Source organism: Helianthus annuus, chromosome 9 (genome assembly GCF_002127325.2).
Source record: "Helianthus annuus cultivar XRQ/B chromosome 9, HanXRQr2.0-SUNRISE, whole genome shotgun sequence".
In the NCBI taxonomy this organism is placed as follows: domain Eukaryota; kingdom Viridiplantae; phylum Streptophyta; class Magnoliopsida; order Asterales; family Asteraceae; genus Helianthus; species Helianthus annuus.
This window is the reverse complement of record NC_035441.2, coordinates 129505425-129522826: the sequence shown is the minus strand read 5'-3', so window position 1 is coordinate 129522826 and position 17402 is coordinate 129505425. Positions and strand designations below refer to the sequence as shown.

Here is a 17402-nt window from a genome sequence, read left to right as displayed (position 1 = left end):
TTTCAAAAAGACATTACAAATTCTAAATCATTATGTGCTTTTATTATTATGGTTATGAGTTTTGATTAGTCCATTAATTAGTTTTTGTTATTAGTATTAAGACAATTTATGATGAACTGCCAAAATACAATTGGTATTACAATAATGCACATGTTTATATGATAATATGTTATAATATGACAACTACTTAGTCAACTTTGTTGTATATCATTGTTATTGCAATTGTATAAGTCCTTTAGTTGTTATTAGATATTTAAATATGTGAGTTGATTCTATAAAATATTTGTGTGGTAAAAGATATTATTTGCAAATTAACATGACACAAAAATTCTCAAGATGCCTGTTATATTTTCTTGAGCAACAAAATTTATTAGTATAAGAAAGCTCATTTACGAGTAATAAAGATTCATATGTTATTATATGATCGAGAAAGTTGATTCTTATTAATATCTTTTAATTAGAAATTTGATTAATTCTTATTAATTTAAATGATCTTTAATATTTTTTCCTAGACATGACAAGCAAATTAATATGAACTTAATCTTTTTAACACTCACACACATATATATGTATACGTATAATGTCCTAGGATTGTGTGTGATTTATATATGTAATTGATATGCATATAAATTGTGAATAATTAACATGCATATAACTTGCTTATGGGTAGATATTACGGATTTCATTTGTTTAGCAATACTTCTGTCTGTCTCATTGTTTTAGATAGCATATATGTTATATGTATTGCCTTTTGACAAGTTAAATGTGCTAAATAAATTAATACAAATTTCATTGGTAGCTGGTTACCAAAACAACTACGCTGAGATAAACATTGTTATGCTTTAGTGATTTGATATTTCAGCTTGTTACAATGCTATGCATAGTCATCATAATTAATTGTATGGTTATTCTTCTAATTGTTTGTTGTTGCTAAACAAATATTAATAGACATTGATATAGTCATTAGAAATGATCCCTCACATGAAAATGATGAAAAATAGCTATGAAAATAATTAATGGACTTTAGCTTAAGTAAACTACTCTGATGTTAGTTACTTAAATTGATAGATAATAATTCATTTGAGTTAGTGTTGATGCTCACATGAATCCTAAATCAATGATGAGAACCCAAAGTTCTCCCAAAAGTATACAAAGTCCCGTTTGTTTTTAATAATGATTTTTCAAGTTTAACCCAAATTTTAGTTCATCGCACTTGGCGTTTTTGGCTAACATATAGCCTAGTGATGGAAAACCTTATGAATAGTACATGTTTTCCCTCTAAACAAAGGCTAAAACTATAATATTTCACGTGGTAGAGACGTTATTGATACTATTTCACGTGTTAATAGCATATTAAATGCTCCAGAAGAGCATCGATAGTTTACCCGCTGATATCGAATTTTGTAATTCATAATGCATCATATTCTAATGTATACCGAAGAAATTTATTAAGTTTCCACTATGTTTGAATGAAAAGTCATCACCTTGGAATGGTGTAAAAGAAAATGTACTAAATATCTAAAATATATCATATAGCAAATATGGCCAGAAGACTATATTAGAAGTTACTAGAAATGATACTAATTTTCCACAATATTCCATTAAATCAAATATGGTGAGTAACCAGAAGTTACTAGAATATTTATACGTTCACCACATGGCATGACCAAATAGGTCATCAAGATAGCATCATGATATGCTAAACAATCAAACGTGCTAACCGGTACCTTAGCACCTCTAAGTAATCTAAAAACATTGCTCCCAAAATGCCTTATCATATGTCTAGTTAGTTTTTTTTGTGGCAAATAAATTTTTATGCCCTTCCAAACAATAGACTCCTACAAACAATCCCTCTTATATGGGACCATTGAAATGTACAGTTGTGTGGATTGTGGCATTCATACATGGTTACATGTGAGTTTTTAGCTACCCGTATGTAGCATATGCCCAACACTATGGAACGTTGTTTTTTTACATGGTTTAATACTGTTCTTTGACAACCCAATTGTAGGGACCATTGTTGGGCACAATGTGAAATATAATGAGAGGCATACGTAGTCGAGACAGAATTCGTCGATTGATTATATCAATTCAAAACCAACTGCTTATCACAAATACTCCCCATTACAACTGGTCTCCTGAAGAGAACCAAGTTTCCATTTTTTTTATATTTTGTTGTGCAACCTATGTACCAATAGCACCACCATAACATATAAATGGGATATGTACATCGTATTCCCAGTCTTAGGGGGAGACAAGAAAATGAAAGACTGGTAACATAAAAAAAAATGCATCATATTATATATCGACCCCTGAAGTGGTCAATACAAATCTGAAGTCCAAAAGAAAGAACGTGTATTTGCAAATAATAACAAATGAAATACAAGATGCATTCACTAACACAAATAAGGTGACAAAGTCACATATACCAGCTTAAACTTATCTGCTCGAATGGAAGTACTCACAAAATGATTATCATATTAATAAATTGTGAGAGATAAATCGGTTCCAAAAAGACAAAACCCACAAACACAAAAAGAGCAGAGTAACGCAGTTGGTGTAACCCCAAAAGAGGTGGCACACAAAACACCATAAGTGGTTGCATACAAAACCCCAAAAGTGGTTGCATACTAAACCTTAAAGAAGGTTGTTGTCAAAACCCCAAAAGAGGCTAATGAAGTTCTAAAAGAAACTCTAGTACCAAACAAATATGAGATCGCGATGAATTATGTACAAAATAAGTACACTATGGAACCGTAATGAAACACGTGTAAAATGATATATTTGATTATGCTATAGCAATAGATGTAATCAATGAAGAAAAGGATTACATATATAGAAAGTGTGCAAGAGTGTACGCACACAAATAGTCAAAATGGCTACATGACTTAAGGTTGAACTAAATTTGCTCGACAAACTAAACGTTTTCGAACCAGCAGTTCGAACACCCATAGACGTCAAACCAGTAGGTTATAAATGGGTGTCTTTAAATAAAAGGAAACGTAAATAATGAGTTTTTGCGATGTAAGGAACGCATTTTAACATAAAGATTTTTCCCAAATCCCAGCAGTTGATTATGAGGAAACGTATACCCCTGTAGTGGATGCGATAATCTTTAGATGTTTAAGCGGCCTCGCAATCTCAGAATGACTTCAGATAAAACAACTTATGGATGTCATCACCGTATACATGTACGAGACAATTGCAAATGGCATCTGTATGAAAACCCCTGAAGGATTAAAAATGCTCAAAGCATTATGAAACAATAACCCCATATGTGTTATATATATGAATCTTAAAGGAAACTACTCGTATGTGGTACATTCGACTATATTCTGAAAACAGAGGTATAATTTTGATAAAATGAGCTAGATCTATTTAACAAGATTTCATTCTTACAGTGATAATGTAAACATTATCGAGAGGGAACTCTCAAACTAAAGAGGAAAATTTTGAATGACCTTTACAAAGTGTAGTTATCCTCGACCTGTAGTTTCGAGTATTTATGTACTATTTTTGCTCATCAATCTGACTACATCTAGAAGATGTTATATAGAAAAAGCTCATTCATTGAGAACATCAACGATTGTCTGATCGATTAACATAGAAAAATTATTCTTATCAACCCCAAGAAAAGGATGTTGAACTACTTAGTCAAGAAGTACCATACTTAATTGCGATCAGAGCATTGACGTATCTTGCAAACAAGACGACATCTGATATTACGTTGTATTGGTAAGATTACAGTTCTAATCTCAAATGTTGCACTCTTTTTCCCTTCACTAAGTTTTTCCCATTGGGTTTTTCTTGGTAAGGTTTTTAACGAGACAACATAACTGATCCAGTAGTATCAGTTTATCTTATAGGTCCCGAAGTACTAATTTAACATCATCATAAATCATGTTGTTAATTATGTATAATGCGTAGTGCACTCTTTTCCCTTAGCTACGGTTTTGTCCCATTGGGTTTTCCTGGCATGGTTTTTAACGAGGCAGAATTATAAAGCGCATTAAATAATTATTTGACATATTTACAATCTCGAGACACGGGATAGTTCCACAAGAACAATATGGCGTCCTGGGTTATGATTGATATATATTAGACTTGCATAGAGTTCGATCTCAATCCAGATACAAGTTATGAAGGTCGAAGATTTCAGCATATTTAAGAAGTATGTAAATTAGAGTTGATCAAGAGAAGCTCAAGCCATACTGTATGAAGACAATGTAGACAACAACACTTAAATCAAAGAACACTACGCCAAATATCAAGTCAAGCAATTCTCACAGAAGATTGGATTCAACATCATCAAGATATACAAGTAAAATTGAGGGGGAGTAATGTACCCATAATATACACAGTGTATGTACTCTTTTTCCTTAATGAGGCAACATACCTGATCCAGAAGTATCAGGGGGAGACAATACGAGCTGCACTCTTTTTCCCTTAGCTGAGGTTTTGTCCCACTGGGTTTTCCTAGCAAGGTTTTTAACGAGGCAGCATCACCAAGCGTATTAAAGAATAGTATATCATCATGTCGATAGTCAAGGGGGAGTGTTATGAATGCATCCACTATTAGTGACTATCCACATTTCTAACCCCCATGTCATATTTATGTTTATATTAATGTTATAGCATATATATATAGTGGCTCATGTATTTTATATATGATATCAATAAGAAATTCATCTCTTGTACTCCCATTCTCTTCTATACATTGCTAATAGATTCTAGTTATTACACAACAAATAATATTTTTTCATTAATTAACTAGTTAATAATAATACAAGTGATAGATTCCATGCTCACCTAATTGAGCCAATCAAAAGCTTTAGTTAAATTTCACACGGATCACCATCCTATGGTCCATTACTCACCTAATTTTCAATCCAACGGTCCATTACTCATCTAAACCCTACATATTTAATCCCTCCATCTCATTTCTCACATTCAAAACCTCAAAAAAAAAAAAAAAAAAAAAAACCCTACCTATTGCCGCACACCCCTCCTCCCTTCTAGTCTGATAAGAGATTCCGGCGACCGCACCGGCGACCGAACGGTGACTCCGGTCACACATACCCACCTGCAAACCCCCACACACATCAGAGATTCCGACGACCAGGCTGAGAAACGAAGAGAGAGATGGAAAAAGGAGAGAGAGAGGGTCTAAGCCACAAGGTTGCCATATATAATTGTTTCCTTTAGATCGCGATGAATAAAAGCATTCTGGTCAAACAATTGGTGGAGCAACCATTTCTGAGTAATAGCAAGAGACAGAACAATTCTTGTTCACTTATTCAGTATGGACTTCAAACATGGACTTCAATTCTTGTTGGCAGTGGTAAACGAGGAAACCCATAAGCAACAATTCTTGTTCACTTATTTAGTATGGACTTCAAACATTAGTTGTTCACTTACCAGAAAGATAGATATTATGTGTATGAAAAACACATCAAGATGTTGTGGGTTTTAGGTTTACTTTTTTGGGTATTAATTTTTTGAGTTTGATTTGTGCCTGATTTTATAAATAGTTATATATTAATTTTTATCTACATACTTTATATTTTAGAAATTAAAGTTTTAACTCTTGAAAAACATAACGTATACTACTAGAAAAGTGGGTAGGAAAATGCGTAGAAAAATGTGTAGTAATTTCCGACAGCCCTTTTCTGTCAGAAATGGGTAGGAAAATGCGTAGAAAATGCGTAAAGAAACCAGTTTCCTACGAGTGGTTTAACTACATATGCATTTCGTCACAAATTCGTAGAAAATTAAATTTCGTGACAATTGTGTAGCAAAAATAAAAAATTAACTTCCGTTAAATGGGTAGGAAAATGCGTAGAAAATGTGTATCAATTTGTGACAACCCTTTTCTGTCAGAAATGGGTAGGAAAATGCGTAGAAAATGCGTAAGAAACTAGTTTCCTACGAGTGGTTTTCCTACATACGCATTTCGTCACAAATTCGTAGAAAATCGCGAGTTGTGACGCATTTCCTACGGAAAATGGTGTCAGAAATTTTAATTTTTCTAGTAGTGTAAAATCCATTACTAGTGGTGGAACCAAGTTCGATGACGTGACAGAACATGATTGTGATTGGGTGTGGTGACTGATGGAAAGTGGAGCACCCCTACCCCTTAATAGGACCCGTCTGAGGAAATTCGTCCCCACATACTCCTCCCTCTCTCCTCCAGATCATCCATCATGCCCTCCATGCCGGCCATGGATGGCTCCAAAACACTACCACACATAACATAGTCATTAGCATATAGGAGGTGATATATATCTTCAACTACAACTCCGTTGATCCATCCAAGCTGATACAAACAAACAAATGTCCCAGTAGAATACCCCTTGTAGCATGACTATTGGTAGTGTCTAGAGAGGATGGGATTGAGGCAAACCTTACGTCCGTCCATGGGGATGGAGAGGGTGCTCTTGCTAAGGTTCCAATGATCCATCCAACCTAATATGATTCTTTAACTGTACCCCAAAGCCGCCTCTACCATATGCCAAGGTAAAGCAACAGCTTAGGAGCCCCACTTTGAAAGAACCCCTAAAATTTTAAATCTATTGTAGTTAAATGATTTAGCTGCTTAGATCTTCTCCTAGGTGTGGTTCTTTTAGTAGTTTTATTTTTAATTGCGAATATTGCAAGATTTAGTTTGGCCCGTCAGACATAAAGTTTAATTAGCAAAACGGGGGGATTAAAAGAACTAGATAAAAGAATTAGAAAATTAAACAACCACAGGAACATATATACATACGACAATAAAGACAAATTACAAAGTGGTGGAATTAAATAACTAAACGAATGATGTTCATACATTTCCGAGTATGCATGAGTAGACGTGCAACTTGAAAGAAAATTTTGGCGTTATTAGGTACATCTTTTTGCTCCTTAAAAAGGTAGATCTTTGCCCTTTAAAATAGACATATATAGACCTTAAAATAGAAAATTATACATTTTAGAATTACAAATTTAATTAACTGCTTCTTCTTACTTAAAAAATTAGTTAATTTTCCCATTGTAGTCTTGTAAAAGGATAGCAATGTCTCTCTACGTACCCATCCGACAATGTGTGTCCATGACAAGGAGACTATCTATATATACGTGTAACATTATTTATAAGTGCTCGTGTTGGTAGATAACAAAACTATTAGGTGCATTTTGACCGGTTTTAATGTGTTGTTCTGAGTTCACTATACTTGTTTGTGCTGAATGTTTCAATCGGTTTACAGGCTGCTCTACCACAAGCCATTGTATCTTTCATATACGCAAAGGAATATGGTCTGCATCTAAACGTCCTTAGTACTGCGTAAGATCATTATTTTCCATCAATATTGGTATTGCTTTCGCTATTTTATGCCAAGTTGAACGTCTTTCGCCTTTTTAGTATAAAAAAAGGTATTTAAAAAATGATTGCACGCTACAACGATTTATAAAATATAACGCTACATAACACAACGATTTAAAAAAAAAAGTATTTAAGAAATGATTATCTTCTGTTTTCAGGGTCATCTTTGGCACAATTGTGTCCATACCGGTGCTTGTTGCGTATTATGCTGTTCTGGACCTTTTACATGTATGATATCCATTATTTATGGCTTTTTATTTAACGTTTATCCACTCATAATTAGTTATGAATATATGTATTTTGATGTTGTTACTAAATATCTCGTTTTCATTTGTGTGAAACCTAATAAAATCCCACATAATAGGGTGGCTCATCAGAAATCTCGAGTGTCAATATTATCAATGCGTTTTTGATAGTTTAATTGCATCAATAAAAACTCTTTAGTGAAACATGTTTTATGTAATTTTCATTTGGGTCAGCAAAATTCAAACTCTAACACTATGTTTCCGAGTTTCATTAAATGAGAGAAAAGAAAAGATTTGGAAGGAAATAATTTTTAGTTGTGTTCCAGAGTTTCATTAAGGCTACACGGTATGGAGCATTGTCCCCCATCGTTCCCCTTCGTCGCCGATCCTCCAGGCATTTCGCCCCCCTCGTCGCCGAACCTCTAGCGTCCTCCTCGTCGACTTGTGGACGTTGAGGACGATCCACTACAAGACAAAACACACTCAATAAACCCTAAATCCAAAATCAAACCCTTCTTCTTCTCCGATCTGGTTCCTTCTCCGATCGTGTCGGTTGAGACCAGCGTCATTGTTTAAATCGAACTGTTGAAAGATCCTCTTCACCTTCTCCGATCTGGTTCCTCTGGTAGCTATTTGGTTGTAGTTATGTGATTTTGGGTTTGTGGGTGTTGATAAAGAGCTCCGGCGACATTACGCCCACTATTGATTATTCTGGTGACATTTCTTCTTATCCGCTATTTTTAGCTCAGGTATATTGGTTTTAAGTTTAGTTACTTTTTGAATGTTTATGATTAAAGTGTTATGATCATATCTGCCACTTTAAAGCTAAAAATAGATGTTGAATTGGGTGGTTTGATTTATCGGTTGATGTGTGATTTAAGTATGTTTGTGTTTGTGTTAATTGTTCATGAAATCGGTTTTTGAAACAAAAATGTTGTTTTCTAGTATTTTTGTAATATATGATGGAATATTGGATGTAGTTTTTGAGTAAAGGATGTACTTTTATATGATCATTGGTCTGTCATGGGCATATGATTGTGCTTTGTATGAATCGTAAATCATAACTGTCATACTGTTATGTTGGTCAAATTGTTGTTAGTCTGCTAGTCTAGTATGAATCGTACGAAGACGTTTTGATCGGCGATATAACGAACGCTGCAACTCTGGAACCGACTATTCAATGCACAGATGCTATTGTCATTCTTACCAGTGCTGTTCCTAGAATGAAACCTGGTTTTGATCCAACTAAAGGAGGAAGACCTGAATTCTATTTTGAAGAGGGAGTATCCTGTGAGCAAATTATGGTAGTTAAGATATTAAGTAGGCTGGTTTAATGATCTAAAATTGCGACTGCAGGTGCTTGGGACCGATGAGTTAAATGCATATTTGAACAAGAGTATGTGTGCTGTCCAATTTTTAATTGGTGGAATAGATATATTATTTGCAAGTTAAATGGTATATGTGTGTTGTCCAATTTTAGTTGTGCCCGGGCATGAACATGGGGTGGGTTGAGCCCCCATGGTTCATAGTCCACGCGAACCATTGAGATTCCTAAAGTGTTGAGTCCTGGCACCTGTTCCACGGTAACCCATTGAGATTTCAAAAATACGTCTGGAAAAGGTTAAGGACCAGCGATCTGTATTGAGATTCCAAAAATACGTATGGAAAAGTTGAGATCATTGCTAATGATCAAGGCAACAGGACTACTCCTTCTTATGTTGCTTTTACGGATACTGAACGTCTGATAAGGGATGCTGCTAAGAATCAGGTCGCCATGAATCCTACCAACACTGTTTTCGGTACGCCCTCACTTTCTTTCTTTTATTTAAATCTATATATTCAAGTTATACATTTCTTAATTGTAAGATTTTTGCAGATGCTAGCTTGACTCCTTTCATCTCTTTTTGTTTGCTATGAAGACAAGGTGAATGATGCTATCAAAGTTGAGACAATTCAATCTATTCAGTGCAACGTTACCAGCTTGGGTGAATCATGTAAATCTCTACTCTCTTGATTGATTCTCAAATGGTTTAGCTATAATATATGATTATATGTTGGCTGAGTATACTGGTGTTCTTCAACATTTGCCTCATATGATTCATTTATGCAATGATGCAAAACGAGTGGTGTAACACCCCAACCCCGCTAGGGCTGACGTGTCACTCTTACAGATATCAAAACTAAAAACCAATCCATAACATTAAATAAAATATCCTAATTACATTTATTACATTACTGAAATAAAAAAATCTTGACCAGCAACTTCCTAACGCTCCTCACTGAAATCCCAGATCATCCCATGTTACCTGAAAAACAAATTGGAAAAACACAACTCAGTAACGGAGAAATCAACAGTACAAACGGAGAAATCAACAGTACAAGTAAGGTCATATCAGCGGAAGCAAAACACAACAGAACATAACTGAGACTGAACTAAAACGGTCATTGACACGATTACTGAAAAAAAAAATGCAGGCACATGACTGATGCAAAGACTGATACACGAACCGGTCTAAAACTGTAACGGAAACTGATACGAAAACAAAAGTAAGTGATATACATCACCGATACCGAACCCAACACATAACTGATGTTGAGACTGATACATCGTTGGCCATGATGACTAGAACAATTTATCTTGTATAAACGAACTTATCTTAAAACATCGTTTAACTAATCTAGTATTCATATAAGAAGATTATCTAACCTATCAAATGAAACGTTTGAACAAATTAAACACTAATGACTATCTAATATTTTGAACAACATTAAATAATACTAATTGTCAAAACAAGATACTTGGCAAAACTATTTTATTTGGATAAACGTATGAATTTAATCAATAAAATAATTTATCAAATTCCATAGCGGATCATTATAAGACAAAGTAACTAATTTTCTAACTCTGAAAACTTACGTTTAAGAAATAGTATAATTCAAATAACTTGGATCTCAAAACGTAATACATATGATAATTTTTTTAACCGGCGTGGGAAAACAATATATAAACGAAAACAAATACGTAAACTGAAACATTTTGAATACCATTTAAAAATCCCTTAACCTTTAAAAGAAAAGAACTGTTGAAATTATCATCTTTAAATAAATGTTTGATTAGGATTATTATCTATTAATTAATGATACTTCATAAGTGATTATATAATAAAAGTAATTATTTTTATAGCTTTGAAGGTTTATATTCAATAACCAAATAATCGGATAACCTAAGTTCAAAAGTAGAAAAATTTAATTCTTATAAAACTCATTAAACCGATCGAGGGAATTGACATGAACAAAGACAGATTCAACGACAAGTATAGAAAAGAATTGAATCAGATACTAAATACAGGTACTGACAGATACAAACTATATGTATAACACGGAATCGAAGTCCAAATTGAGACTCATACTGGGACGAAACAAAAACAAACACTGAGTCAAAACAGACATAACTAATAAAGAACATAATCGGATACTGAACATCATTAGAAGCATGATTAACTCGCTATCGGAAACATGACCAGATGTGTACAAAACATATCAAAACATATACTGAACCTAATCGGAAGCATTAACCCGATACATGATCGGAAGTATAATCAGACGCGTACAAAACATATCAGACATATCAGAACAAATACTGAACATATTCACATACAGAACCATATACTAACTTACACGACAGATGTATATCAACAAAACAAATCGTGTAACACAGAAGCACCCAGAGCTACAAACAAACAGACTGGTACACAGGTAGCTACTCTATGTACCTATGAGACGGTGAGTGTGGGGTATACCCATTATTCCATCTCCAGACAACAGACTCAAACTCAGAGCTAAGATCGATCTATACGCCTCTAGGGGCCAAGGTGCTACACAAGCACGAGCTAGAGACGCCGTGAACTTTTATTACGCACCGTCACGATAAGTGCCATGCCGTTGACGCCCAAACGGCAAGCCAGACATGCTCGGGTGACAGAGTACAAATACTAAGGCCTTGTAAATAACCTACAGGCAACTAAAATAACACTAACGGGAACATGCGACCATGAATACAAGTCTGAGGTATGGCATGCTACAACATAATAATAATCAAACCAGACGATATCAGAGATAGCGGACAATTTCCAAAACACTAAAAAGTATCAAAATAACATAATAAAGAAATATTGAAGACTGACCACGATGACAAAATCCGTACTACAAAGTAACGGATACAAATTTATGTTTATACTACGATGAAAATGAAACGGAATCCGAACCGAAGAGTAACGAAATTAAATAAAGTTATACTACGATGTAAAGGGTCACGAATCCGTACCTTAGTAAGCAAAGCGAAAAAGATAAAAAAAAAAATCCGCAAATCGAGTCGCCCCCAAAGTTATGCAAACCTAGATCCCGAATCTTCGAGGTTAGTTTTATTATGCTTTTATTTAAACTAAAGGGTTTTTCGTTGAATTTCCCGGCTACCGCAAACTAAACTTACCCATAATAACTTATGAAGGTACACATTCGTTTAACACTCACAAGTAGTACTTAATCGTCACGTTCTATAAAATATATGTTATCACGTTTGTAACAAGGAATATAATATAATATAAAACATAGTTTAAAATTTTAATTATCTTACTTGAAAAAAAAAAAAAAAACTTGTATGGTTTAATATAACCCAACCAATTATATACAAGAAAAGTATGAACTTTAACCATTATTAATTTGTTCGTAACATTTTTTTTTGAACGGCCAACAAACTCAATCTCGAGCACTCTCGGGACACCCACTGGACAAACGAAGTACTTCGAGAGTAACCCGAGTCCACCACCAATTTCAGGGAAAATCCGTTTGGCTCAAGGATCCAACCCATTTGTTCGTAACATAGATTTATTTACAAAATACTATTCATATAGGTTTAATGCCTTATAACCCATTCTTACACAACAACACATATACATCATAAATATATAACATATACACATGCACACATCACATATACTACATGCACAGACAAGCACACGAACACAAACCCATGCATACACAACACATAACTAGCAAATTAATCACACACATCCATGCATGCAGCACATAACTCACATACATGCAAGACATGACGCATGCACAAATACACATCATATATTTGAAACCACAAAGTCAAAACACATACTTATACACACAGGGTAACACACATACAACATTCAAACCAACCCCCCTTTACACCTGCATATGTACAGACTTCTTTATACTTACACTTATATATTTAGACACATACACAAACAAAAACAAGTTTCTCTCAAAATAACATGTCACCGGAAAACCCAACAAACCCAACCCAGCTAATTGGTTCGAACAAATAAGCTAGAAATTAGAGTAGTTACCAAGACAAGATACATAATGGAGTCGGGATTGATGGCAGCGGCGATTGCTTCTTGTGAGGAGGTGGCGTTGCGATGGCTAAAACGCGACAACAGCAGGGACCGGTAGTGCGGCGGTGGAGAACGGCTTCGGCGGCCCACAACCACTGGCACCGCGGTACACGGTGCGTGGAGGTGGCTAAACATGAACTCGGTTTGAGTAGTAGCGGTAATGGTGGTTTCGACTTGAGTAGAGGTGGCGTTCTGGTATGTGGAGGCTAGGGGTACGGCTTTGATGAAACTTGTTTGACGGCGAAGTGTGACGGGGGTTTTGCATTAGGTTACGGAAAAACTCAGTAGATAAAGATTTATATAATTTACCCTTGTCAATTCCTACCCAAGAGTATTAGGTAATTTATAAACAAACCTTTTTATTTAGTTTGAATTTTAAAGAAGCCTAAACTATAAGTACAAGTATACTTACATATAGTAAAGGTTTTTATTAACTATCTATATTTACTTAATTATTTATTTTATAAAAAATGATATCAATATTATTAAGTAATCTACTAAATAAAATGTATAGTTCAGAAAAACGATATTCGTTTACTCGAATTTAAAGTGCATTAAATTCGTTTAGAGCTGACATAATTAATAGATATTTATTTATTTTACTTTTTTTTGGTATTCAATATTTCGGGTATTCCAAGTGGGTCACATGTTTTCAGAATCGTCAAAATGCGGTACTCTTTTGTGCAGACTATAATGGCTTGCCCGATACGCAAATACATATATTTTCCATGTTCGCTCTACGTAACGAGTACACACATCATAACCTACAAGCGGACTTGGTTGAGTACATCTGGAACAACGCTCAAAACGAACCCGACGACATGGAAGACGAAGACTAATAGCTTATTTTAATATATTAGGATTTGTTTAAGTTTATGTTTTTTTTAAGTTTATGTTTTTTTTAAGTTTATGTAATATTTTTAAATATTAATGAAAATATTGTGTTAGTTTATTTGTTAAATGTTAAAAAAAAAGTAGAAGATTAAAAAAAAAAAACATAAAAGTGGTGGGGAGGACTATGACTAGGACCATCCTCCCATACCCTCTAGTTTTGGGGGATGGAGCATCTTTGGGAGGACTATGACGTGGCGCCTACGTGGCGGATTATCCTCCCTTAGAGGACCATCACCATACCCTCTAGCCTAAAAGAGAGAAAAGAAGAGAAAATGAGAGATTTTTTGTCTAAAATTAATCTTTCTAATTTGGAAAGAACCGGAGAGAAAAGAAAATAAAAAAATCCTTTCTTTTCTCTGTTTAATTTAACTCGGGAACACAGAGAGAAAATACAGTTTAATATGAGAGTACGTTCGAGGTTACAATATGCTACTAAAAAGAGTAGTTATTCAAACACATTAACTGTATGGTTTATAAGACCACCCGTAGTGGTTAAGAAAAATAATGCCCTCATCATGGGGCATTATCCGACACGTGTCATCGCAGTCAGCATGGGGTGTTATTGCAAAAGTGGTATAGTGGGAATAATGCCTCTTCCAATCATTAAACAAAAAAAAAAAAGAAAAAAACAAAGAAATTGCTCATTGGCTAGTCAAACACTTGACCACTCCTCATTGGCCACCATTTGATCACTTCAGCGTTATATTTAAAACGCTAGCATGCAAATTTTCAAAAAACAACGCCTTATAACGCCTAGTGTAGTAGGGGGGAGGGTGGGGGTTGGGGCGTTTTTTTTCAATTTTTTTTAAAATAACTTCCACTACGGGTGGTCTAATAGTTTATATCAAGTTTGTTTCTTTATGGAAAAGAAAAAAACTTTTGGGTCTATAATTTATGCAATGTACCTTGAGTTGATGGATGTCCTTTTCAATTGACATATTTGTCATGAATTTTTTTTTTTTAGGGTTTCTTCTAAATACACCCCATTTTTTTACTTGATACAAGTAAAGCCACCAATAACTGAAATCACGCTATGGCAGGAAGTGAAATACAAAGTATAATCCGAGCTACATATATTACAAGCAAAACTATGATTCAAAGATAAATCTTGATATGCCAGTGACCTTCTACCGTATTGTAAATTCAAACCAAAAGAAATGATCCAAAATTAGTTAACAGAATAGACAGAAGGGGAAGCACTATTAGCAGGGGCGAAGTACGGAGGGGGGGGGGGGGGGGTTGGGGCGTTTTTTTTCAATTTTTTTTTAAAATAACTTCCACTACGGGTGGTCTAATAGTTTATGTCAAGTTTGTTTCTTTATGGAAAAGAAAAAAACTTTTGGGTCTATAATTTATGCAATGTACCTTGAGTTGATGGATGTCCTTTTCAATTGACATATTTGTCATGAATTTTTTTTGGCTCATTCTATTCCCACCCCCCTAATTCCTGATTACACCCCCCTCCTATTAAAAATATCACATCCATCAATCATTTAGTTTTTGTTTTTAGCCTGTTTTGTCTTTTTGTTGTCTTTTTTTATTCATTTATTTAATTATTAGTTATTTAGTATTTGTTTGTATTTGTTTATTAATTAGTTATTATTATTATTATTATTATTATTATTATTATTATTATTATTGTTTTTATGATATAGTATTTATTATTAGTTTTTATTGTTATAATTTATCAAATTATATTTATAGCTGTAACAAAAGCTATATAAAAATAAGTACTTTTTTACAAAATTATTATCATTTAATAATTTACATACCGAGGTTTAATCTATACTTCCCCCAAATGTAGCAGGTTGTGCTATCCAAGACTTATACATATTTTGACGTGATTCAAATATATTCTCCCAGCCAGCTGCATCATTTTCTCTCATTAATTTCCATAGGTTGTTTGTGCTGGCAATTGGATACTCTCCTTGCAATTCTACCATTATAAAATGGTTACCATTCACGTGTGCAATTGTAATTATTTTTTTTTCTGGGAACTCGTGAGGGCCTCTCCAAAGCGAAAAACAAGTAGAACTGTTTCTTTTTTCTTGAGATAAAAAATGAACGATCACATTAAACTTGTTCGCAATCAAGAATCCTGCCTCTGGCATAAACTTTTGGGAACACACCCTTCCCCGTCAACTCTGCCACCAATTGGTGTTCATTAGGTGTCAATCGTTTGAGGATTGGGTGTCCCTCCATATATTCTCCGGGTGGATGATTATGCTCACCAGGTTTTACTTTTAACGTCCAAGAACCATTCTTTTTTGAAAATTTCCCTACCATTTCAAACGGGCAATTTATCTTTCTAGTGCCGGTCTCTCTACTTGAATCTTTATCTGATTTATACACACCACCACGATCACACATAAGTACAACTTTAGACACGTAGCCATTTTTAGCTTTCGATCTTTTAGTCACAATAGCGTAACCAAGACTACGTCCGGTGTTTCTAACCCATTCCATCAACTCTTCACGAGACTTGAACACCTAAAAGTGAACTAATATTAGTTATAATGTTCATTTTGTAAAAGAAAAAGTGTTTTTGTTGCGGTCATTGATGCTGGGACAAAAAGAATAAGATACAACTGGTAGGTATTTTGAGTTACACTTAAAAAAATCTTTATTTTTGCAAATGGTTTGGGTAGGATCATCCATAACTTATAAAATTGGAACTGCATTTTTTTTTAAATACAACATGTTTCTAGTGCTCATTCTCAATTTACAAATATTTTCGGAGGTTTCCATGTGCACCACTTACATGATTCCTTCCGTACTATTAAACTTATATTATTTAAATATACTTACTTTGCCATTAAAAAATAACCCATCCATCACACAAGTTCGTTACATTATGGACGAAAAATATCAATAAAATAAGTGGTGTGATAAATATACCCATTACAAGGATTAATATACCCAAAAGTCAAAGTTAATACTTTATTATCCAAACAAACTCATTTAAACTAAAACAAGACTCTTAACCTAGCTTGATTATATAACTAAGTTGAAACTTGAAACATGGGAATTAAAAACTATACCTGATCTGTTGAAAATCCTGACATCTCTTTAACTTTTCTGAATGCTATGATGAAACATAAATAGATCACTCTTTGAACAAGTAAATTTATGCAGCTCTTTGAATAGCTTTCTGAAGTATATGAAGCGAATGCACTGAAGTTCTCAATTTTGGAGGAAACTGGTGATATTTTGGAGGAAATATTAACTATTTAATATCACCACCACATAGCAGAGCTTTCTGAAGTAAGTTCTCAACTAAGTTCTCAACTTCAGTTAATAGCTGCCTGAACTCTTCCTCGAGCATTAACGAAGCCTTTTGAAGCAAAGTTGTAGAATGAGTAATCACTCCAATGCTGCTCTTAAGGTTTTTATTAGTGCTGAAAAACCGAACAATTTTTTTCAGTTGATTCACTGCTTCTAAATAACTCTCCAAATCTTCATGAGGACCTCTTTTTATCAATG

General features: G+C 34.2%; 1 protein-coding gene and 1 long non-coding RNA gene across 2 annotated transcripts; one reads left to right on the top strand and one right to left on the bottom strand.

Annotated features, from left to right (window-relative positions):
* Window positions 1–9270: 9270 nt before the first annotated feature.
* LOC110874661 lies at window positions 9271–13850 on the top strand. The gene is made up of 3 exons (XR_002556118.2): window positions 9271–9401; window positions 9479–9596; window positions 13713–13850. It is a non-coding gene; the product is annotated as an uncharacterized LOC110874661 (long non-coding RNA).
* Window positions 13851–15615: 1765 nt separating this feature from the next.
* LOC110874660 lies at window positions 15616–17374 on the bottom strand. The gene is made up of 2 exons (XM_022123176.2): window positions 16961–17374; window positions 15616–16409 (listed from the first exon to the last, which is right to left on the bottom strand). Exons 1-2 carry the CDS (start codon window positions 16982–16984, stop codon window positions 15993–15995), a joined length of 441 nt encoding a protein of 146 aa, XP_021978868.1. The 5' UTR covers window positions 16985–17374; the 3' UTR covers window positions 15616–15992.
* Window positions 17375–17402: the final 28 nt, after the last annotated feature.

Excerpts from the sequence above, each read along its gene's own strand:
- LOC110874660 (XM_022123176.2), bottom strand. The coding sequence starts at position 16,984 with ATGTCAGGATTTTCAACAGATCAG. Across the intron at positions 16,410-16,960 it reads CAGGATTTTCAACAGATCAG|GTGTTCAAGTCTCGTGAAGA; the intron begins GTATAGTTTTTA and ends GTTCACTTTTAG.